General features: G+C 42.4%; 1 protein-coding gene across 2 annotated transcripts in view; it reads left to right on the forward strand.

Annotated features, from left to right (window-relative positions):
* The first annotated feature begins 655 nt into the window (after nucleotides 1–655).
* Nucleotides 656–24,931, forward strand: part of MAST4 (microtubule associated serine/threonine kinase family member 4) — a 279,731-nt gene continuing 255,455 nt past the window's right edge. For both annotated transcript variants that reach the window (XM_080372793.1, XM_080372794.1), the window contains exon 1: nucleotides 656–8,110. In XM_080372793.1, coding sequence (XP_080228919.1) covers nucleotides 7,172–8,110 — 939 coding nt within the window. In that variant the 5' untranslated portion in view covers nucleotides 656–7,171. The remainder of the gene's footprint in view (nucleotides 8,111–24,931) is intronic.

Genomic DNA, 24,931 nt, shown 5'->3' on the forward strand with positions numbered 1-24,931 from the left:
ACAGGAAAAGCATGTGGGTAATCACAACCTCAACTATATCTGCATCACAGAAATAAATGATAGAAATGATAGTGAAAGTCTTGGTCAACATGGCTGCCATATTTCGGTCTGGTAGGAAGAGTGGATCATTATTTCAATACATTTCATACTAATTTTGATGTACTTAAATTGTGTTGGCAAAGCTTAGGCTGGGACAGTGATTTATACAGGCAGCTTCTTTATTGATGTGTATAAGGATATTTTTCAATCTGAATATTTTTACTGTGTCTCTGAGGTCTGGGAATCAGTACCGTCCCTTATCATACTCATTAGTTAGAACAGAGAAGAGTTATCACTGGAGAAGCATCATCTCTCTACACTTAATAAATGAAGACAGGTTTGCTTAAGCCCTTCAAGTTTATTGAAGTGTTGTCATGAACAGGCTAGAAAGATGAAAGTTACTTGTGCAAAGATAATTTGGAGCACAAACCCCAATATTTAGAGATAGTTGTTTGGAACAGAAAAGGGAGAATAACATTGACAGGGTGCAAATTTGCTCTGTGCTGTTGATATCAAAACTGATTAATTATTAAATTAACTGTAGGAAATTGCACATAAAAATCTTGCATTATTTCAAAACACTTTATTATTTATAATATATAATTATATAATGTTAATAATTATTATTATAATAATCATCATCATCATCACCTCAGTTTAAAGCTCTTACTCATTTTTGCCTGGGAGAAAAACTTGTTCCTTAATACATTTCACAGTTTTGGGTGGGTTTCCAGAATCTAGAATGATCTGCTTGGCTAGGAAGCCATCTGGCACTTGCCCTTAATCTTTTCCACAATTCATACTGGCCAGATGAGCAGCAATGTCTATTATTTTCACAGCTAGCTGCCTCAAATTAGCTCCTTACATAAAATTAACCTGGTTTCAGATTTGTAAGTGGCCTTTAAGGATCCTTTGTACATGTTTAGGAATCTGATTTTAGGCATTTGCTTTTTTTGTGTTGACCACTATTTCCAATCTGGAACATGAGAATGAAATGTTTGAGTAAGTTGAGTTTCCTACATTCCTGTTAAGTGGAGTTTTTCTTTTAAACTGGCAGTTACTGGTATAAATAGCACTGAAATTTTGGCAGTAAGTGAATCCAAGAATATGGATTTGTCAACAAGCTCTGAAAACACTACTGTAAAATACTTATTTTTAGACCTAACAGTCCTCGTATGAAACTGCCAATCAGACAAATACAACATAGAATAAAAGTTGAGAGATCTATGCTTTAGGTAATATTTTCAGCAAAAAATGGTCACAGAATAGTACTAGTGATATAATTAGTCTATCAAGCCAGAGATGAAATAAAGACCAAATTTTGATGTAGAATCCACTGAGTTTGTACTTAACCCTTATCTCATGCCATGCTTAAAGCCTGGAGAGATATGCAAGATCTGGAGGCACAGCATCCTTCTTGACAGGAACAAGCTTACAGTGGAGATAAGTAAACAGAAAATTCAGTCAGCTTTAGGAAACCTTCCTCTCAGTAAGTGCTTATATCATAGTGAGGATAATGGTTGCAAGAATGAATTTCCTCCCTATTCAGTCTCCCCCTGGAAATACAGAACTCAGTTTTGATATATGGTAGGATACAAATATAGTCAACGAACAGTAAGGATAATAGAATAAATAAAACTGAATCCTTATGTGCTATGATTTTACTTTGAAAATGGGAAGTAGGCCACAAAAGGTGTAATTTTTGCTATTAAAATCTCACAGAAAAAAAAAAAGCAAAGCAACACATTCAAAAAAGCAGAACCATTTTCTAATTCTGGTAAACAGAGCAAGTAAAAATTAGTTTTCAAATATTGTACTTTACATGTAAGGTATATACACTAAAAATCCCATCTTCTTAAGCACGTAATGTCTTCCTCGCTTTAGAGTCACAGCATTTTGAGTTTGGGAGATTACCCTAGTTATTAATGGGAGACCAGAAGTGTCTGAAACTCGGAATATTAATCCTATTAACACTTACAATGGGGACTTAGCTTTTACTCTTTGTGTGAGCTAGAATGTCTGCACAAATGGAACTATGTACATACTGTGACACCATTTTTAGGGCTCCCACAGAATAGCTGATTTCTGAGAGAAAATCACAGCTTTCCCTCAAACACTGTGCCTGCTCTATTTAGGAACTGTGAGGCCTGGGATGAGGGCAGGCAGAGCTTACAGAAACCTCGTGGGCTGCCTCAAACCTGTTTCTGCCTCAGTTGTTGCCATGGAGGCTTGGAGAGTTTGACAATTCAGGGCAATCACTGGATCTCATATTCCCTCCTTATTTTCACATTGTTTTTCAGAGGCTCTGGCTAACGTTTGCCAAGGAGGATTTCTCTCCACAAACTTTGCAGCCCATACTAACACTATCAACTAGGGCTTTAACATTTATAGAATGGATGCTGTGTAGGTAATTGATGCCATCTAAACTTGTCCAGGGATGTCCCCTACCCCCTGGAGCCTGGAAAATCCTGCATTTCTCAGGGTGAAGCTGTAAATTAGGTCTACTTTCTCTCTGTTGAGCTAAAGTTAAAACACGGTTTGGGAATGCTAAAGTAGTGACCAGAATATACCACAGGATGCAGCCACGCAGGTCTAGATTATATTTAGTAGTCCATAGCTGACAATGCCTCTTGGCTACATAACCACAGTGCAGGAAGGGTCTCAGAGCTACTCTCTGCTACCCATTCTATCGGTGCAGCTGGAGCTTTGGTTGTCTCCCGTTTCCATCCTGAGTAGGGACCACCTCTTCTGTCTGCTCTTTGTAAGAGCTCATAACTGGGCACTAAGATACTGCATGGTAAAATAAGAAATTATCATCCTCTTCCTGTTTCTCCAGTCACATCACAGCGAAGAAACAGTGATAACCTTTGATAAAATGTGTTGTGAGAAGCAAGAGTTTTTCCATAATTAGTTGAGAGTCAAAATATTGACTTTGAATTTTTTATAGAAAAAATATCTTATGAAGAGACTGTTTAGTTTGGGAACAGAGCTCTCAAAATGAGTAAGATTCCCATTGTACGCCAGTTGATAACAGGCCTGTGCCAAGCTTGCACTGCTCTTCCCTGCTGTGGGCACATTGTGTACGCCCCTGATACACAGATGTTGGGAAGGTGAGGGAGAATTTGTGGAAGGTTCATAGCTGAAGGTTTCAGCTGGGATAGAGTTAATTTTCTGTTGGTAGTTAGTACAGCGCTGTGTTTTGGCTATGATGTGAGAACAACGTTGCTGGCACACTGATAGTTTTAGCTGTTGCTGGGTGATGTTTTTACTTAATCAAGGACTTTTCTGTTCCTTGTGCCCTGCTGGCCAGAGGGCTGGAGGGGCACGGGAAACTGGGAGGGGACACAGCCAGGACAGGTGACCCAAGCTAGCCAAAGGGACATTCCATACCATATGACGTCATGCTGAGTATATAAACTGGGGGAAGAAGGCGGCAGGGGGGGACATTTGGCATTATGGCGTTTGCCTTCCCGAGTAACCGTTACGCGTGATGGAGCCCGGCTTCCCTGGGGATGGCCGAACCCCTGCCTGCCCGTGGGGAGTGGGGAGTGAATTCTTCGTTTTGCTTGCGTGTGTGGCTTTTGCTTTATTGTTCTTATCTCAACCCTTGATTTTTACATTCCTTTCTGATCCTCCTCCCCACCCAGAGGTTTCCTCCAAGTGTGATTTTCTGGAGGTCTCCTGACAGTGATTCATGCAGTGTTCATGCAGCTCCCCAAGTGCCAGTAATCAGGAAAAGTGTTTTTAGCAATTATGTTGCGCTGATCACATCATCTCTGCCCAACAAGATGGTGGCACTACCTGGTCTTCATAAAAGCACCTGCTGCAGTAGAGGCCTATACAAGCTGTTTTTCCTCCCCTGGCAGGGACTGGTACATCTAGTAACATATTCAGTTAGTAGATGATATATTTTTCTCAGGTTTATTACATGTTCCACTGACTTGAATAGGATATTTCTGTTCATGCATATACCTATTGTTGCTAGGATTTATAATGTAACATGACCAGCCTGTTAATGCCTTTTGAGATGATCTGAAGCTAATCAGCTTGTTCAAATGCCCTTGCTTCATGCTCTGCAAGTGCTATGGAAAACAAATTGTGCTTCACATTAATTGTCAAAAAAGCTCTTTAATGGTGAGAGAGAGGCTCTTGGGAAGGAATGAAGTGGGTGGGTTCTGCTTACTCTGAAGTAGGAGATTCATCCTATCTTAAGGCCTAAGATGACCCTCAGAGAGAAGAAGAAAGGACCTCCAAACCATGCTGTATGTTTGGTGGGGCCTGCCACAGCCCAGAGATAAGAGTTGCCATGATGTGTATTTTTACCCACTTCCAACCTACCCCTGCAGCTGTTATTTGTGGGTGTTCCTGCCACTAACACCAGTGGTTTGCACCTCACCAGATACAAGGTTTTAAATTCCTGATCTTTGATATTCCTTGGAAGCAAGCATTTAGAGATAAAGCACATCAGGTAAAAATTTAAGGTGGTCTTCATGGCACTTTAACAGGTATTTTCAATAGATCCTTCTTCCTAAGAACTCCGATTCTAGAGTTTACTGCTAGAGCTGGGAGGAGCACTCAGAAATACAAGCTCTTGTTTGCCCATTTTCTGCTAGTACTTCAGGTAGACAGTTTTTTTTCCCAGAGGTGAGGCAGAAATGTGAGTGAATGAACCACCTCTTACAAAGGCAGTGTGCTAATGAAACATTTATACACCACCAGTGCAAAAGCCTGGAATTAAAAATTTAAAGGCCTATTCATATTACAATTTGCATTCAGGATTGGCACTAATTGGCAATACTGTTGGCAGTCTCAACAGGGAGGACGAGAACTGAGTAAGCATGGAGACTTATTCATCCAAAGAAGTGGTTGTTCCAGGTCAGACTTAATGCACATTTTACTATGCAGAAAGGGAAGCAGAGCGCTGTTGTTGCCTGTAGTGTAACTGCATTGTTTGGAGAGCCTTGCATTTCCCAGGTCTCTCAGTCTTGCCTAGGGATTTTCTCAGATGCTAACCCACTACCTGGGTCTTGAAAACTGCTTCTTGCACATGTGGACTTTTGCCTAAATATGCAGAATCAAAGTGGAAAACAATTATTCTAAGCAGTATAAAAAAGAATGAGGTAGGGTGACAGAACGAGGGGTAATAGCTTTAAAATGAAAGATGGTAGATTTAGATATTAGGAAGAAATTTTTTATTGTGAGGGTGGTGAGACTCTGGAACAGGTTGCCCAGAGAAGCTGTGGGTGCCCCATCCCTGGCAGTATTCAAGGCCAGGCTGGATGGGGCTTGGAGCAACCTGGGCTAGTGGAAGGTGTCCCAGCCCACGGCAGGGGGGTTGGAACTAGATGTTCTTTAAGGTCTCTTCCAACCCAAGACATTCTATAATTCTATGAATTTAATGCAACACTACCTAGTTCAAAAAGGCAATGAAGACAACTAATGTCACAAAACTGACGCAATAGCTACTACGAAACTCTGCTTTTTGCATTTGACTGATTTTGCTTATATTTGTGATGAAGTGCAAGCAACAGCACTTTTCCCATCATGGAAAATGATGTAAACTTCTATCTTTGTTGCTTTTAGCTTTAGCTCCCTTTTAGCAACTATAGGCAGCATAGCACCCCTCTTCTGTTTGTGTAAAATAATCTTAGCATGTGGTCTGGCACAGTCTATAGTCTAGAGCACAACAATACTGTCAGTTGTCTTCTGTAACTCTGGGGTGATAAAAAAAGTATCTTGGGTGCCTTCTCAGATTTCAATTTACGGCATAAATTAGAGCAGTTCAGTCGCTATTCTAATATATGCCTTGCTGCCCCCAGATTACAGAGGCTGTTCTGGCAGCTGATAATAACTGACGTGTGGAAGTGGTTTGGCTAAGCTCTGTGTTTCCCAGTCTCATCTCGGGCAGTAAGAGAAAGAAAGGAAGTGACAGAGACCTGCAGTGTTGCTTTTTACCACCTGGCAATTTTCTTACACATTGCAAATTCCCAGGTAGGAAATTAAAGCCAGTTCTGCTGGGATAATGTCGCTAAACCAGAGGCAGAATCTGACTGGAGGAGGTTTGGCTTTAATACTTAGGAATCAAGAGTAAATCCAGGTTTTGGAGATCCAAGAGCTTGTGTGCAGGAGCTGGAGCACTGAGGAGGAACTCTTTTCTCTGATTAGTTAAAATTGTTATAGTTAGGTTTGGAGTAGTATATGTGTACAATTAATTTAATCAAAATTAGTTTCTGTGTTTCTGCATATATCTCATGTTTCCTTATCATTAAATGCTGGTATAGGCAAATTTCTGGGTCAAATTATGTCCCTAGTGACTACTGTAATTCTCTTCCCCAATAAATTACCTTCTAGGCATTTTAAGTGCTTGATCTAAGTACTGACAAGAAGCCACAGAGAACTATCAGCATTGTTACAACCTAATACCCAGCCTTCATGACTTGTTCAAAGCAGAGGGCTGAGATTTAGAGAATTTTATATAGTTATTTTTCCTTCCACTATTAATCTGATAATCCATATAGTCATTATAACATTTAAAATGGAAAGTTTTTTCCATGTACCATCTGGGAATACTGGATGAACTGGTCGAATTACAAATCTGATAAAGGGGAGACTTGCATTGTGGTTCCTACTTTCATTGTATACATACTGTGTTAATTAGAGCACATCAGTAACTGGTCTGCACTCACATTCCTTTTTCTATAAAATGGAGATCATATCTGCTCTGTAGTGATGCAGTGGGCCTTTACTCATTACCAAGGCACTTAATCTGTTTTGATTCCACAATTGGGTTAGCCTAGGGGACCCTGGGCTGTACAAGCATAAGCAAATAAGGCTCTGGTGTATATAGGTATATATTTATATGCATTACTAGTACCTTAGATTAGGACCTATGGTATCATTATAGACGCCTCAGGACAACAACAAAAACAAAAACCAACAAAAAAAGTATTTTCAAGAGACTACTTAAAAAGAATTATGTTAAAATTTGTCAGGACAACTAGGTTTAAAAGCCATTTAAGTCCTTGAAGGTGAAGTTGTCTAGGAGGATCCCCAAAAGCCTTCAGGTGCCGAACTCCCGTGTTCTGCTATGGTTTCAGTGCCTCTGACGGCCTGACCAGAAATCCCGGTGTCGATGCCCGTCCCAAAGTCAAACGCCCAAAGGGACTTTGTTTGCTGCAAGGTCGTAACTGGCGCCTGTAGGCTCCCTCAAACGACACGGGGCTGGCAGAGCCGCTGCGACGAACTGCTGATCGCTCCTTCCGAGGGAAGAGAGGGGCGCGGGAAAGCCTATTGTCATCGGAGGTGGCTGCCCCTACCCAGCGCGGCGCCGCCGCCCCGCCCCGCAGCCCCGCCGGCTCGCTGCGCGCCCCCGCCGCCGAGGCGCACCCTGCGCAGCCCGGCCGGCCTCGGGCTCTGGCGGCCGCCTCTGCCCTCTCCGCACCGCGGGCCAGCGGCGGGACCGGGCTGCGGCGGGTGGGGACCGACAGCCCTGGGACATCGCGGCTTCGCCCCTGCTTCCGCCGGCGGCGCGGGGCAGCGTGAGGGACCCCTCGGCCCCCGCCCTCGCCCGCCGCTGCCCGCTCCGCCCAGAAAGCGCGGCGGCCCCTCCCCGCCCCGTTACCTGCCACCCGCCCGCAGCGCTCCGCGCCGCCGCGCCGTGCCCGCCCCCCTGCGCCATTGGTCCCGCCGCCCCGGCCCGGCCCGGCCTGGCCCGGCCCCGCCCCGCCTCGCCTCGCCCCGCCCGCCGGCGCTGCCCGCCGGCACCGGCCCGGGGAGAGCGGCCGCCGCGAGGCTGGGCGCTGCGGGTGGCGGGGCATGCGAGCGGCGCCGCTTGGAGCCCCCGGCCATGGCTGACAAAGTTTCGGCGGCCCCGGAGCGGCCGCGGGTTGCCGGCCACGTCGGCTCGTCTTGCTCCGGCTCCTCCTCCGGCTCGGAAACTCTCTCCGAGGAAGGGGAGCCCGGAGGCGGCGGGGTGGCGGCGGCCCCCGGCGGGGCGGCGGCGAGGCGGCTGCGGGCGAGCCCCGGCGGGCAGGCGGAGGACGGCGCCTCGCTGGACGAGCGGGATGAGGAGGTGCGTGGGGCTGGCGTGGCGGCGCACGCTGTCTCCCGCCCGCGGCGGTGAGCGGCTCCGTGCTCACCTGGGTACCGCCCCGTCGCGTCACCCCTCCGCTAAACCGCTGGCGTCGTTGCTTCTGCGCCCGCGGCTCTTTCCCTTTCTGGCTGCCCGTGTTGAGGGTTGGGAGGTTTTGTGTGGAGCGGGTATGGTTTTTTTGTTTTAAGAAATCATGTTTTTTCTAGTGCGTCACCTTTGGGTAGCGTTGCTGTAAAGCAAACTCTTCAGTGTCAGATGGAAGGGATGGGCAAGCCCGTAAACTACAGTAATCCTCTTGGGAGAGCTAATGACAGGCAGTGGATTATGGAGGAGCTCTGTGGCTGATAGATCCGTAGCGTGATACGCGGATACGCGTGTTGTTCCCTCCCTTCTTGATCTAGCTGCAATACCTTCTAACGGCACTTAACCCCCCCCCCGTTACAGTAGAGTGACTCTTTTGTATCTGAAACTGACTCACCCCCGGCCCCTCGTTGCGTTGCACGGTTTGCAGCCCTTTCAGGTATTTCTTGATGTGATCCCCAAACCAAGCGTGTTTTTTTGTCTGTCTGCTGCTTTACTTTGCCTGCTCTGCACATAATCACTTGTGCGCCGTAGTGGAGTAGGCTGACTTGTCTTTTGTTGTGATCAACTTTTAAATTTGCTCTTAGGTGCTCTTTCTTTATTCTGTGCCTTTACGCAGCTGGATGTGTAAGGGCTTTTTTGGGAAACTCTGACATTTTTAAAGGAGTATCTGCAAAGCACTGGCTGAAGTTATTTCCAACTAGTTAAGTTGTGGTTGTAGGGAATGTTTCCCTCCACAGTAATGGCTGTTTATATAGCTCCTGGTTTCCTCTGCATTCACTGATGCCTTCTCTGTTGAACTGATACAACTGTAGGACAGCATGGCGAACTGGGTCTAAGTGTACCTTTGTCTGTCCCCTCCTTTTCTTTAAATACTCAAACTTAGACCAGATTCCTAGTCTGTTTCAACTGCATGAGCCCACAAAGGGTGGAATGTATTTATGGTGAAGTGCATTTATGATTGTAGTAGAACAAATGTAGATATATCCACACAGTAATTTTTGTTAAGAGATGTAAACTTGATTTATTCGCTGAAATGAACTGAGTAGCAGCTCTGTAGCTGCTGTTAGCATGGTGCTCACTGGTAGGTAATTAATATATCCTGCTTCTTGGCACGTCTTGTGGATTGGGGGCTGTGCTTACCACAGCCGTGTGGTGTCTTGTTGGTTTGGTGCTCAGTTGGTAAGTTTGCAGAATACTCTGTAGAAATATACAAAAGCTGTCTGTTCAGTTAACTGGTCTGCCAGTGGCTGTGAGTTCAGCTAACTTCTGGTGAAGGCTGGTTATTTCTGTGTGTGCTTTGGAAAGGAATTAACAGGCAACTTTTGAGTTAACAGTGTAGGAAAGGTAAGCCCAAAAGAAGGCAGCGTTGCATTAGCTGGAATTTTTGAATTCTACATGGGCAATCTGATAACTCACCTGCAGTGAGTAATGCTAGAAGATAGCAGCATAAACTCATTTTAATGTAGTGGGAAAGGTTGCTTAGAATATGTAGCCTTCTCCCTTCCCCTTTATTCCCCTGTGCTAGATTCCTCTATTATCTGAAACCTGTCTTTTTTTTGTCTGTGTTTTTTGTGCTTTGATTTTGCCCATCTTTCCATTATGGTGTAGTCAGTGCTTGCAGCTGAATTCCTACCTACCTGCAGAGCTGCCTGACAAATCCACCTGTATCTTGTGCAATGATACTGCGATGCATTAAAGTGTGGAAATAAATGTATGCATGTTAATTTAAAATTGAGGGAGCATCTATGTTACTGGCATGCTGAAACCTTTAAGGGTAGTGGAAAAAGGCAAGACTGAGGTCCATGATGAAGGTACAGATGATTTCAGGCTTTATGTGCTGCCTGCCTAAAGTGTAACATTGAGAGAAGTGCTTGAAGATACCATTTTCACATTGACATGCTGTCTTAATTACTGTCAAATAATGAAAATTATCTTCTCTGCAATGTTCTGTTTCTGAGTTCTTTTGGTTTTGTGGATCCCCAGTGTGTTATCCTGCTCTTCCAGGTTTTATTTCTCCTTTTGCCCTGTCCTTGTTCCTGTTGCCAACATAGCAGAATTGAATCTGTTGTCACAGCTGTTCAGCATCCTTTAGACAGCAGTGAAACAGATTGTCCTGATACCTGTCTTGCTGATACTTAAGCTGTCAGTAAATTCTTCAAAGCCATGACTCAGTATTTTCAAACTAAGTCTATGAGTGGGTAATTAGAAAACAGGCATATTTTCCATATGTGTTTTTACTTCGTGTGGTATTCCAGTAGAACCGTTCATTCTCCTGTGACACTGTATATTAACTACTTGACAACTCTGATCTTGTCTCCTCTTAGACTTCTTCTTTAGACTAAACAACTCCAGTGGCTTTAATCTTTCTTTATAGAATGTGTTTCCAGACATCTGACCTTTCTCATTGCTGTCTTGTGGACTCTTTCCAGCTGGTCACATCTGTCTTGAAGCATGACATCAAAACCCAGAATGCCGTACTCAGATTTAGACCTTGCCAGAGCTAACTAGAACAGAAAGATTACTTCAGAGGTGTCTGAAGCAATGTTACTGTTTGCATGCCCAGACTCCTCATTTGCACTTTGAGGTCCATTAGGAGTTTTGTCTCTTGAAAAACTAGTCAACATTTCTATTTTACCAAAAAGAATGGTTTGTCTCCCCAGCTCAGTGGAGGAAACTTAATGCTGTCACTTAGAGTAGGGCTGCTTCTTTTCTGTCCAGAAATGAAATAGTAGAAATGAAAACTTGGTAACTTGTCTTGTGAGTATCAAATCTGAAAAAGTTAATGCATAAAGATGAATGGGGACAGGAGAGGTGGGAAGAGAAAGTACATCACTCCTTTGTTTTTTTTTTGTCCTGTTATTATTACTTCAGCCAACTAAGGTGTTCCATAAACACCTTAAAAAAATTACAAAATAAGCAAAGAAAATCAGTCTCTCATTTCATGTAATCAAGAACAAAGGATAGTTTACAAGATTATTGCCATCAGTTACTAAAGAGTTTATTAAATACGGCTTTACTTTCATGTGGGAAGTCCTTTACTTCTGGAACATCCCTGCATTGTAGTGCTGGGGATAGCAAACACCTGAAACTCAAATGAATTCAAGCAGATTATTTGCCTGTGCTCTTGTGAGGCAAGCGGCTAACTGCTGACAGAAGCATGGCGAAGGGCACTCAAGGCAAAGACTACACAGAGGATGGCTCACCACTTCCTAACACAGCGTGGTGGCTTAGTTTTCTTAAGGATTATTCTGCATTCTCTTGAGAACTCTTTGTTGGAAAGAGTGTCTTCCAGACTGTGAAATCAAGGAGTCAAGAAAACGGCATGTTTTCTGTTGTAATTTGGCTGCCTCCACAGTATGTGGGTAGTCAATACCAGACTGGGATGATGAAGAAAGGGACAAATGAAAAAAAAAACCCAGGATTTTCCCATTTTCCTTTCTGTTGCATTTCTATCTTCTCTACAATAGTCTTCCTTTTGGCAGAAAAAGTGAGTGTGAATAGGAAACATGTTTTATGAGGTTTATTGAGGCAAATGATGCCAAATGTCATTGGCTGCGTTACTTTCTCTTATTCAAAATGTTTTACAGTCTTTCAGTTGGGCATAGGATATGCTTTTATTTTTATTTTTTTTGATGGTGCCTTATAAATCTTAATCAGTGTTTTACAGGCCAAAGGAGAGCTTGCTTGAGTTAATTTTGTTTCTTTTAAAAAGAGGATGAAGGCAAGTTATGGATTCCTTGCCTACATCAGTAATCTCAAAGATTTTGAGATTACGCTAAATTGTGTGTCTTGGAGTTGTCTGTCTCTGTCAGCTGACCTACTGAAAGAGCTTATCTTTCTGGAAACCTTGTCACCTTAACTGCAAATATGCAGTGCTTACTAGAGTGGAGTGGCAACCCAGGGAGGATGAGTAGTCTTTCAGACAGAATACTACTTTGTTATATAGCACAGCTGTCTTGGTCTGAAATGGATCCAAAAGCTTCTGAAACTGCCATTGTCTTCTGAATTGCCGTAGTGAGTCCTCTTCATTATTTTACATACTTTGAAAAAAACAAACCCGCGCTCAAACAAAAGCACTCACAAAAAAAAAAAAAGGAGGGGGGGAGATACGGTATTTTGTTCTGAAATAATTTCAGTTCTTGCTCTGCAAATGAAATGTTTGGCACTGGAGTGGCTATCAGAGTTGATAAGAGTTGATCCTGTGTTGGAAAGATGATGAGCAACATGAAAAGACAGATTTTCTCTTGAAGAATGTCCATTGACCTTTGAAGTTGATTATTCTACATTCTACATTCTCCTATTCTAGTTGATGCGTGTCATTTATTAAAAAAATCACTGCACAGAGTAAGAAGTACAAAAGCTTTTTCTGTTGATGCTAACTCTCTGCCTGAATCTGCCTTCTTGCTGCTTATGTGGTAATCTGTTGTGGCTTCAGGAGGACTGTATGCTGAGAATTAATTACTGGGAAGCCCAAGTTTCCGTCATGAAACCACTCATAGCATGGTAAAGGTGGTGGTAAAGAATGTATTGCTCTAAAAGCTGCTCTTTCACACAGTTGTCCTTACGTGTGTCCACTAGACAGCTACAGTACCCTCCAGCATTACAGACTGTCTGCCAGATCTTCCACCCCAGCAAAACTTTAGTGCAGCTGGGGGGGAAGAGTAGAAATAAAAGTACTTTGGGATAAAGTAAGGAAAGAGTGTGTCAAAGCAATGGCACCATTTACATCCATATGTGATGGAGATGTGGTAGTTCTGTCAAAATGTCACTATGACCTAACTAGCAGTAATGTTCTTGCTACATTTCTCTTTCCCCTCCTGCTTGTCCTGTGAAGTACCAACCATGGGACATCCTTAGACCATGTGGGAGATACAATAGATTTTTCTTTTCATTGTTTCAAACTTTCTTGTCTCTGACAGGGATGGATCATTTCCTGTTGTAGCACTCCCCAGTGTTACAGATGCCTGAAGATGAAGTGCCTGATTGCTATAGTGTGATGCTTAGATCATACTAAGGAATAGTAGTGCAGTCATAAGATGTGTACTTGTTGTGGTTTAACCCCGGCTAGCAGCCAAGCACCACGCAGCCAGTTACTCGCTCCCCCTCACTCAGAGGGATGGAGAAGAAAATCAGAAAAGGAATGTAAAAGTTAAGGATTGAGATAAGAACAGTTTAATAATTTAAAAAGAATGAAGAGGTAAGAACAACAATAATAATAATAATAATAGCAAAAGCAGAAAGGTGGGAAAAAAGGGTAAAGCAAAAGCCATGCACGCAAGCAAAGCAAAGCCAGGGATCCATTCACCACTCCCCGTGGGCAGGCAGGGGTTCGGCCATCCCCAGGGAAGCCGGGCTCCGACACGCATAACGGTTACTTGGGAAGACAAACGCCATAATGCCAAATGTCCCCCCCTGCCACCTTCTTCCCCCCGTTTATATACTCAGCATGACATTATATGGTATGGAATGTCCCTTTGGCTAGCTTGGGTCACCTGTCCTGGCTGTGTCCCCTCCCAATATCCCGTCCCCCTCCAGCCCTCTGGCCGGCAGGGCCCAGGGAACTTGAAAAGTCCTTGACTTGGTATAACCATCACTCAGCAACAACTGAAACCATCAGTGTGGCATCAACATTGTTCTTACATCAGAGCCAAAACACAGCGCTGCACCAGCTACTAAGAAGAAAATTACTCTATCCCAGCTGAAACTGGGACAACTTCTTAGGGTTATAATGGTTGCAGTGGGACGAAATAAACACTCATCCTGGCTGGAGCAGCCACAAAACTGTTCTTTGGTCATGTGGGTCAGAGAAACAGCATTGCTGCTTTTTTTGCTAATGTTGTGATAATTTACCTGTGAAGGTAAATGCTTTACACTTTAAGTGTATAGGGCTGTCTCAACAATCATGTAAAACACTTTAATGATTTGCTTTTAGTATGAAAAAAATGTATATTTGTCCTTTACTTTAAACTTTCTGCGTGCAGGATAAGCCTTTGCATGCTGATACACACCCTAATCTCAGAAACACCCTGGGATGAGGAGTCACACATGGTTGAGGGCTTTATCTAATACAGCTGCCTGCTGTTGCCTGAGCTTTTAGATTATCCTTTCAATAGTAAAGTTTGCAGGTCTCCGGAGCTTCTTTTCAAGAATTCGGTGGATATAAACCAAGCCTGTAACTAGAGCATGTCCCTTCTCCATTCAAGTGAGAGCTGAAGAAGTAGATTCATGGAGATGTGTGTCTGTTGTCATGTACCAGCACTATTTAACTACTTAAAATCCTCCTGGAAGGAGGTGGTTGAGGAATCTGATAATTACAGTCTCTGACTTAAAGAGAAATACCAGTTGTTTTAATAGTTTGATAAGTGAAAGTGGAAAGGATAAGTAACACTTTTAGCTTTTTTGTTTTGTTTCGGTGGGTGTTTTTTTCATTTTTTGTACAGTACCAAGCACAGGGGCATTCTAACTTATGTTGGGAGCTTTTCAGTGTTGTGGTATCGCAAGCAGTACTGTGCATGGTATTGCTAAGCCCCTTTAAAAACAATGATGTGGACTTCAAATACTCTGCAGTCCAGCTCCCCCAGATTTTTATGATTTGTTGCTTCAGCGTTTAGATTTTTGGATTTTTCAGCTCTTCTTTTGCAGCGGTGGAGTTTAAAATTGCTTTTTAAATAAGATTTTAGTAGTTGATGGTATTGTGTTTTAAGATGAGAGACTTGCGCTTAAAATCATGAAGTGCTCGTTCTTTGTGCAGTGATAGAGGGAAAGGAAAAAAGATGCAGGTACTTGAGGACAAGGTAGCTGAAAAGGTGAAAAACTTGAGGCATGGTGGCAAACAAACTCTACTCTGAAATCAACTCAGGAACCTGCCTTAGCTTTTGGTTTACCTAGCCAAGTAAAGTTTTAGTTATCCTTTCCCTAGTTGAAAAGGATGCTCTCATCAAACGTACCAGCTGAAGGACTATACTGCTCCAGCCAGGGAGCAGTGGGATGAATACCTTGCCCTCCTGTACAAATGCAACTAAGCTGACAAATTTCTGTGGTTCAGAGGTGAGTTACAAATCTGTCAAGGGTTAAAGCTCAAGTGTTCTGCTGTATAAATAGCTTGGTAGCCCTTTGCCCTGGTTTAACCCCAGCCACTAAGTGCCACTAAGCTGCTTGATTGCTTCCCCCTTACCCAGAGAGATAGGGAGGAGAATTGGAAAGGAATGTAAAACTGGAGGGCTGAGAAAAGAACAACTTAATAATTGAAATAAAATAAAACAAAACAAAAATACCCCAATAAAAGTTATAGTGAAAAGGAGAGAGAAGGGAAGAGGAATGATGCCCAAAGGGGAGAAAACGGGTGATGCACAGTACAGCAGCTCATCACCGATGCCCAGCCAGTCCCTGAGCAATGATCCGCCTGCCTGGCCCAACCCCCCCCAGGTTATACACCGAGCATGGTGCCCCATGGTATGTATGGGATACCAGGTCAGCTGTCCTGGCTGTGTTCCCTCCCAGTGTCTTGTGCCGCTCCAGCCTTCTTGCTGGCAAGGCCTGAGAAACCAAGAACTCCTTGACTTAGTACAAACATTACCCAACAATGACTAAAAACATCAGTGGGTTACCAACACTGTTCTCACACCAAATCCAAAACACAGCGCTGCACCAACTACTAGGAAGAAAAATAACTCTATCCCAGCTGAAACCACAACAACATATATTTGCATGCTACTTCAACACCACAGAAACAATCTGTTAAAACTACACCAAGCATTTCTTAACATCAAATATAAGGCACTTGTGCAACATATTTAATCGTTAATTCTAACACTATAATAGCTAACAAATCATTAAGAGTTCATATGCAATGCAGGGAGAAACAGGGTAACAGATTTACATTAATCAGCAGGAAGGGGAGTTCACTTGTGTGGCAGAACCACTAGAATTATCAATGTTTTATTTTAACTGAAAAAGATTATGTGTTAAAGCGGTCATGACATTTCTGATGTCCCATGTTGCTGCAGAGAAACCAACAAAGCATGAACTTTAACTTGTCAGATCAAGAGAAACCAATTTTCAAGTGTTGCAGTTCAAAATTTGCACGCCTTAAAAATATAATTTAAATACTTGCTGTTAACATGAGCTCTCAGACCTCCTGCCTTTGTTCATACAGCATAATCCATCATGCAGGCAATCCAGTTAACGTCCATTAGTTACATTGCCTGCAAGGTTATGCCACATATACTGTAGACTCTGGACCAGACCACTTTTCAGAGCCCAAAACCTACTCAAAAATACTCATCGCCTTTTCCAAGCAACTTACCGTCAAGTGAAGTATCCAGCAACCTTTTCATCAAGTTTTAACCTTATAGCAATATAATGCATAAAGCATAACGTCGCAAGGGAGAAAAAAGCCAAAAAATGCTGAGTTTCTTGCATTTGCAGAAACTCAGGGTTTAAACAGGTAATTAAAGGTGCAAGACTGAAGTCTTGCTGATGCCTGCTCTTCGGGCTTTAAAAGAAGAATATTATAATGCTGTCACCGCTATGTTTGAGAAGCCTGCCACTAGCAGCATACCTCAAAACGCTTCAGAACTATTTACTTCAAAAAAAAGTGCACAGAGCTGTATCTTCCCCCTCCTGCCAGCGACTTAATGATCAAACAAATTCCTCTTAGGCAGATACAATATGACAACAAGTACAATGGCTTAGAATACTTAATAGCAATCTAATGTAGTGTATCATCAAAACAGACACAGAAAACTAAGAATAGCAAGTCATATGAATTTCTATGGCATTCCAATTAAGTTAAACAAATATTAAATAAATTTTTTTGCTAACATTTGTCTATAAAAATCCAGATTATCAGATTCTAACCATGCTTTCTTGACCCTCCTCTCCCGCTATATAACAGGAAAGTAATTACGGCTTTAAAACCTTGGCAGCATAAATTGCTTCATAGGGCTACATGGGACTGAGTCTTCAGCAACCGCATCTATGCTGTCTACAGTCTTCCAGTTCAAAGACCTTACAGCATTTAAAAACCTGTTTCTCCTTCACTGAACCAATACTGAACCTAATGCCTGTACTTAACATAATCTGTCTGTACCTGATCTAAAGCGTGCAGTCAAGATGCCCTCATGCAGACTTGAAATCCCTGTATCTCAACTTAGATGTTACCAAGTCTGAATGAAATTTCTTATCGTGGCACCTCTAATCAGCTAGAAGAAGCCTGAAAGGTGAACAGAAACCTATGCCTGTACCTGTAGCAGGCTGTGATGAACAACATCAGTAGGAGGCTGCATGTATGTGTTTTATGCCTTCGTCTGGAAAGCCATCCTTGAAATCACTGGGAAGCAGGCTGGGGTTCCTGCAAGTTTATCACACACCTCTCGAACACACACATGCAGGGAAACTGAATATCCAGTAGAGACTTTTATCACCTCTAAGGCTATAATTACTGGTCACAGCCTGGACGTGCTGGGCCATCAGCGTTACTGTTGGGGGTACGCTAATGACATGCTGTCCTTAGTTCAACTTCCTCTATACAGGAAAGGCTCCACTACAGTGGTTCTGTCTACCAGGATACACACTACAAGATCTTAAAATGAGAGTGGGATGTTATGCAGAGATCAGTCATGTTTCCAAGCTCCAGGATTTTCACATATGTTCATGAGCCCTCCAAAACCTAATTTCTAAGCAGCATTCCCAACAGGTTTGTTGTAAAGACAGGAGAGTCAAGAAATTACTTTTTATTTCACTTTTCTGAATCTAGTTACCCTGTCCACCCTGGAAATGCAGTACCTTCTTCAGTTTTCTTGTCAATCAGTACTTCACCAAGGGGTAGACAATCTGAACCACAACATCTCAGAAAGTGGCCTGATTATTGGGACAAATCCACAATGCTGTGATTTGGCTCAGTTCTCTCTTAGCTAATGATAGGGTAGGAACCTGTTCCAAGGCTTTTTCACTTCAAATATTCCTTTGTTTTAGAATTCTTGCCTGTGGTAAGGCAAGAGACAACCTTGCACGTTTCACCAGCAGCAGAATTAGAGTTTTATTCCAGGAATCACTGTTCTATTACCCAGCCACACGTATGAACACGATGAATCTGTTCCATCTGCTTAGGTGCATCACTAAGTGCTTTATGAAAAGAGGTTAGCACTAGGTGTAGAACAGATGGCAGCAGTTTGTACAAATTGCAGTTTGGCCCCACTGTGATGTGTGCACACTTACCATTTGTTAGTTGAACAGCAATGTTGAAATACGCCTTCACACATGACCATACACTATCCTTCAGCGTGGAATATAAGGAGACAGGTACCACCATCCTAAACCTCAGGTGACATACATACTGGGCAAGTCTAAATCTGAGGATACTAAATAAAGACAACTAAAAAAGAAAACAATGCATTTGGGCAGGCAGAGAACAGACATACAAGGAAGAAAAGCAAAAGCTTGAAGTCAGTCAGTCAGTGGGCATCAATATACTTTCTCAAATGGTGAGACTAAGTTTGCAAGGTAATCAAGCTGAGAACTCAGAAATTTTGTAAGCTGTTGGGTTGTTTGTTTGTTTTTTCAACAGGTTGGTTTTTTGCAATGCAAAAAAGTAGTTCCTGGAAAAATCTTCAGTCCAGCTGTTGGCTTGACAGATGCCCAATGTCTCAAATAACAAAACTGTCTCTCAAGCTAGAAACAGCTTGAACAGATGAAATTGTGCAAATTACTTTCCCTTTCCTGTGATAGTCTTGAGGCCGTTGTACAGATGCAAGGATTGTTGTCTGGACAAGAAAGTTCTGGAAGTTCCTGCAGGTTAGGTCACATAAAATGGGACAGATTTTTTCCTCTTCCCTTTTTCACTCTCACAGTCAAAAGCCAGTGACAATAGTAAATAATCCTCAAGTAACTGAAATACAAAATAGCAGCAGTACCAGGGTACTGGTACTTGGCAGTAGCAAAGGTTGCTTCAGCAGGTTCTTGCAGGAGCCGCCCACCAATGCAATTTTTTGGGGTGGGCACAGTGGGCATAATACCATTCATGCAGTGGACTTCTAGTGCACACACCTTTTCACCATATGCCATTCTTACTCTCAAGAACACTGTGTCCTTAGAGCAACAAGATGGTTACGCTATCTGGAACACTAAAAAATTTGGATGTCGCATTTAGACATCAACTGACTCTTCCTCAGGAGTCATCCTCAACTGCATTAATTTAAGAAAAGTAGTTATCAGCTGTCAGCTAATTTTTATTAATAGTTTCCTATGCTCTATTTTCAATGAAAGCATAACTTGTCAGAGGAAAAAATAGCAGCATAGATTTCAGTATCTGTATTGTTACCAAGTACTAAAACTTGACTGACTTGCACTCAAAATGTGTCATCCTCTTGTAGCACTGTTAATATTGATAATTGATGCATTCCTCCATGGTCTACACACCACAAACCCATGGCTAGACAGAAAGCAGAAAGTGTTTTGACCCAGATCATGAGACTAGAGGAGAATGAACAAGGTTTCCCTAGAAGTGGAACGCCACTATGAGAAGGCTTGTATACATGGCAGCATTTTAGCAAATGAAATGACTAATACAGAACTGTTACACTAATTCACATCTTAGAAAGTAATTGCACAGTGACATGATAGGTCCAAAAATTAACACAAAAAACCCAAACCCAAAACCACAAGCAAAACACACATCTCTTTTCAGATTCCCATGCTTTGTTTTTTTCAGGTTGCTAGTACACAGGCATACAGCTTTAAACAGTTTGAAAGCAAAACATCTTCTAGCTCCAGCATTTCTTCTGCTCAAAGATAACTTTATGGGTATGTAAGAACACACTACTGACATTGTAGGCAAAGTAACAGTGTTCCATGGAAATCATTAAGTTAGGCCAGCATAAATAAGCCAACTGAATTTTTTTCCTTCTGTTTTTAAGTAGTCAGGCTACCTCTTTACTTGCAAAACCTCTTCACCTATACAATATCTCTTAAACAAAGACATCTCACTTTAGCACCCAACTGAACACACATCTCTGGAACAGAAGCCTTGTTAAAACAATTTTATTGCTTAGAAAAGACCTGACATGATTCTTCTAAAGCAACATGCATTGGTGGCTGAACTAAGGCAAAACCCACCACATAGAAAAGTAGGAACAACTAGTTTGGGGAAAATAAACTAAAAATACAGGGGAGAAAAAAGTCACCTGTACAAACCAATTCTGTACAGTCTTAAACCTATACTAGGGCCATAACACAGCTGATAAATCAGCAATGCTAGTAAGCACCTGAGGCCAAAGCCAGGCACACTAACAAAATTAAGGCAGCAAATCACAACTCCAGATTTTACAGCTGTATATATTCCATCATGCCACACAAACGTGGAATCAAGCCAACCTGGACAACCTCAGGACAGCATGCTGCACACCGCCACTGATAAATTTAACACTGGTCCTGCACTACAGGTCCCTTAGCTTACCAGAGTAATATTCTTTCAAACCTGCCCCTGCCCTTGTGCAGACAGCCCATTTTATAATGACAGAACACTGGAAAAACAGATGCGTTTCTTGTGCCTCTATTAGAGAGCATCTATTGGAAGAAAAAAAAAATCTTACCCCAGTTAGCTCTGGAACTTTCAGTCTTTCATATAAAAATAACGGCATGATTCCAGCCTCCATGCAACTCAAATCCTAAACTCACACATAATTATCCGTTAAAGAGACTGATTGATTGAAGATGACCAAAAGGTTTTAAAACCTTGGCAATTAGAAGACTTGTGAAACCAGCCTCAAAATGGCCAGACCCTCAACTTTTACCTTATTAAAGGCTGCTTCTTTGCAATCTTCATAAAGCTAAAAATACTGTAAAAAGAAGTTTTAATTGATGCTATGTTCCTCTGCCACATACTCCAACTCTTAAGACACTTGCCCACCTTTGACAAATTCCATGTTATTTTTACAAAAATATTTGTTGAAATAAAAGGGTACACTATAAATACTGATTTTTAAAGACTTCTCTAACTGACTCCATTTTACTAACCTTACCTTGTTCCCTCATAGTAGAAAAAGAAGGTACAACTCTGCCTAGATGAACAAACAGGCAGCAGTGAGGCTGCAGCTGCAGCAGTAACTGGGAGAATAGATCATGACATAATCCAGTTTTTTCAAGCTCTCTTTTAAGTATTCCATCTTATCCATAGACTTACTTTATCTTCTTCCTAAACAAAACTCAACAGCCTTACCTCTCCACATGGTAAACCACTTTAGGTTCATTTGGCACACAGTTCAAATGTAAGTCTATTATAAAATCAGTATCAATGTTACTGTTTACACTTACCAGTTTTCAAATGGCAGATTTTTCTTCTTCTGAGATGACCACTAACAGATACGCATACCTTGTAGCACTACAAGTATAGCTGTTGAAACTCCATACCTGAACTCACTTATATTCAGCTCTACAGTCCTCAGCGGCAGCAGGACCCACTTCCCTATATACATTCAGGAACTTCAAAGGGGGGCAAAAAACTAGAAAAACATTTTACATGTTAACTTAAGGGACCTTCTACAAATACTGTTCCTTAAAGAAATGATGCACAGCTCTTCCCAAAAGGGCAGCAATGTGATTGCATACCTACTGCAAATAACAGATCACTTATGGACCCACTCCATATTCTGACAGAAAAGCTAGGTTTATTTGGTAACCAACACCAACAGCCACTTCCAACACCTCTGCAGACAAGACTGCCTCATTTCAACTTTACTGTTTGTCCTGGTTTCAGCAGGGGCAGAGTTAATTTTCTTCTTAGTAGTTAGTACAGCGCTGTGTTTTGGCTCTGATGTAAGAACAATGTTGATGCCACACTGATGGTTTCAGTTGTTGCTGAGTGATGGTTATACCAAGTCAAGGACTTTTCAAGTTCCCTGGGCCCTGCCGGCCAGAGGGCTGGAGGGGGACGGGATATTGGGAGGGGACACAGCCAGGACAGGTGACCCAAGCTAGCCAAAGGGACATTCCATACCATATGATGTCATGCTGAGTATATAAACGGGGGGAAGAAGGTGGCAGGGGGGGACATTTGGCATTATGGCGTTTGTCTTCCCAAGTAACCGTTATGCGTGTCGGAGCCCGGCTTCCCTGGGGATGGCCGAACCCCTGCCTGCCCACGGGGAGTGGTGAATGGATCCCTGGCTTTGCTTTGCTTGCGTGCATGGCTTTTGCTTTACCCTTTTTTCCCACCTTTCCGCTTTTGCTATTATTATTATTGTTATTATTGTTGTTCTTACCTCTTTATTCTTTTTAAATTATTAAACTGTTCTTATCTCAATCCTTAACTTTTACATTCCTTTTCTGATTTTCTTCTCCATCCCTCTGAGTGAGGGGGAGTGAGCAACTGGCTGCGTGGTGCTTGGCTGCCAGCCGGGGTTAAACCACGACACCCACTAAAACCCAAGTATCTCCCACATGCATGCACTAAAACTGTGTGGTTTCAGTGGAGTCCTTAAACCTTCGGACCTAGTTTTGTACTTAGAGTAAATAACTATCTGTTGTTATGGGAATGTCTTCTGCCTACAGGTTTATTTAAGCAGCTTAACTGGCTTTATTTGGATACTATCTGAACAAGCACAGACATTGCACAGTTACCAATACCAAACTGCAGGAGGCATCTGTTAGCAGTACCAGAGCTGGAAACAGGCCAAGCCATTCTACTTGTCCACAACTCCTAAAGTATAGGGAAAACTGTATTTTTTCCATGTTTGTTTATGTACATGTAACATCCTTAAGGATTGAAATCATGCACAATAATGTTGCTTTGTCGCCTAGGAGACATATCTATTTAGAAGTGACTACCTAAACACAGGGGGAAAGCTGCCAAGGAGTAACTGCATGTGGGAGAAAAGTTCCTATTCAAAATATGAAGGCAAACAGAAAATACAGCCTTAGACAGGCAAGACATCTAGAAGGTGGATTACGAAACTCAAATCTAAACAGAAAGGATTAACACACCAGCCACCTATTAATTCTCTCATGAAAGCACATCACCTCAGCAATAATCAATGAGGACAGAGAGATTAGTGACTAATGAAAAACACCACACCCAGCCAGAAACTTCAACTGTAATGATTTCATGTTTACAGTATAACCAAAGCTGCAACTGCAGCTCTTGCAGACACACTCAAGCTTATCCAGAAAAAACAGTTCACAAATCAACAGCTGCATGAAGCTCAACACATAGAAATCCCTGGCCAGGCACCAACCAAGAGCTTCAAGTAGCTAAACTGGGCTGATCTGAGGGCAACACCATCAGTGCCTAAACCAGCAAGGCTCCTTGCTCCAGAAGGGCGATCCCTTCTGACAAGCCCTGAAGCATACCCAGCTCCCCTACAACTGGCCGTGTACCACATCATCGCCCCTTGGGACCAGACCAGAACTGGTATGAGTCAGCCCACCTGAACAATGTGAACACTGTCCTCAACACCATTTCACCCTGCAAATCCATTCCCCTTGCAGAGTGCTACCTGCTTATGTAGACAAGTCTCTTTCTGATGCCTTGTTCATTTTGTAGGAATGAGATTTCTGTGAAAAGTCCTGTTTCTTAGCAGGCTCGTCAGAGAACTGTAGGATCCTTTTATCAGAAGCTGCATACAGGAAGTTTAGTGTCAAAATAACTTTTCTACAACACAATCTATTAAAGCTCCGAAATGGAAAGAATTAAAGGAAAGGCATTAAATGCAATTATGGGTAGATCATTAGCATTAGTTAGTTTATAACAATAGCAGGGGTTTTTATTTGTTTTAAAGAAATTCAGAAGCATGCAAGATTTCAGTAATTGCAGCTAGTTATAGGCAAGACACTAGCACACACTTGCTTTGAAAAAACATTCCCAACTTGTCCTGGACTAGAGCCCAGGTCCTCAGAGATGTTTAGTCTGCTAATTCCAGTTCTGTCTTTGTTTTCTCATGACAGATCTATGATTTGATATATCTACATTTGTCATCTCCAGTTTCTGCATTTTAGTTTTTTCTTAATTTAATTACCATGCCAAACCCCACTACTTATGAGCATCATACTGAGAAAGCAGGCTATAAAACTAGTCTCTACCTGCTTGCAAGTCACCAGGGCGCACATAGCTGTGAGGCTACTCCTCTGTTGTGCACAAGGGACAATGCCACAGTTCTTGGCAGAGCTGCTTTCTCAGGTAGCATGCAGGTGAGGTAATGCAGGGCTGTAACAGCAGGTCTTACACCTCCCAGCTGTTCAAGTGGTTACTGACTTACCAAAGTTCAGACATACTTTTCTTCACCCTCAAACAAGCTTCCACATACAGTGCCTGATGGTGGGACTAAGTTTTTACATACTTTTAACATACTACTTCCTTCATTTTGAGCCTAATGGCCCTGTTAACACAATGCTAATAGTAACATAGTTAGAAGTATAAAGGTTATTGAACACTATAGAGGTTTTCCCCTAGTGCATATCATTATACCTTAATTGAACCTCCCACTGCCACCACCTCCTCCTCTCACATCCTTACTCCACTTGTAACTCTTGTTAACTGTAGGAACACTGCTGTCTGAATGTAACCCTTGGAAGTTTCAGTTGCTTCATTTTTTAGCCACTAGCTGCTACCTCTGATGATAATTTAAAACTAAGCCTGCTAAGTTGGATGGAAGCAAACCAGGGGAGACCACAAAAAGAAGTGTCAGGAGGGGAGGTAATACACAGCACAGAGTGATAGTATTG

This window comes from Falco punctatus (genome assembly GCF_963210335.1).
Source record: "Falco punctatus genome assembly, chromosome: Z".
In the NCBI taxonomy this organism is placed as follows: domain Eukaryota; kingdom Metazoa; phylum Chordata; class Aves; order Falconiformes; family Falconidae; genus Falco; species Falco punctatus.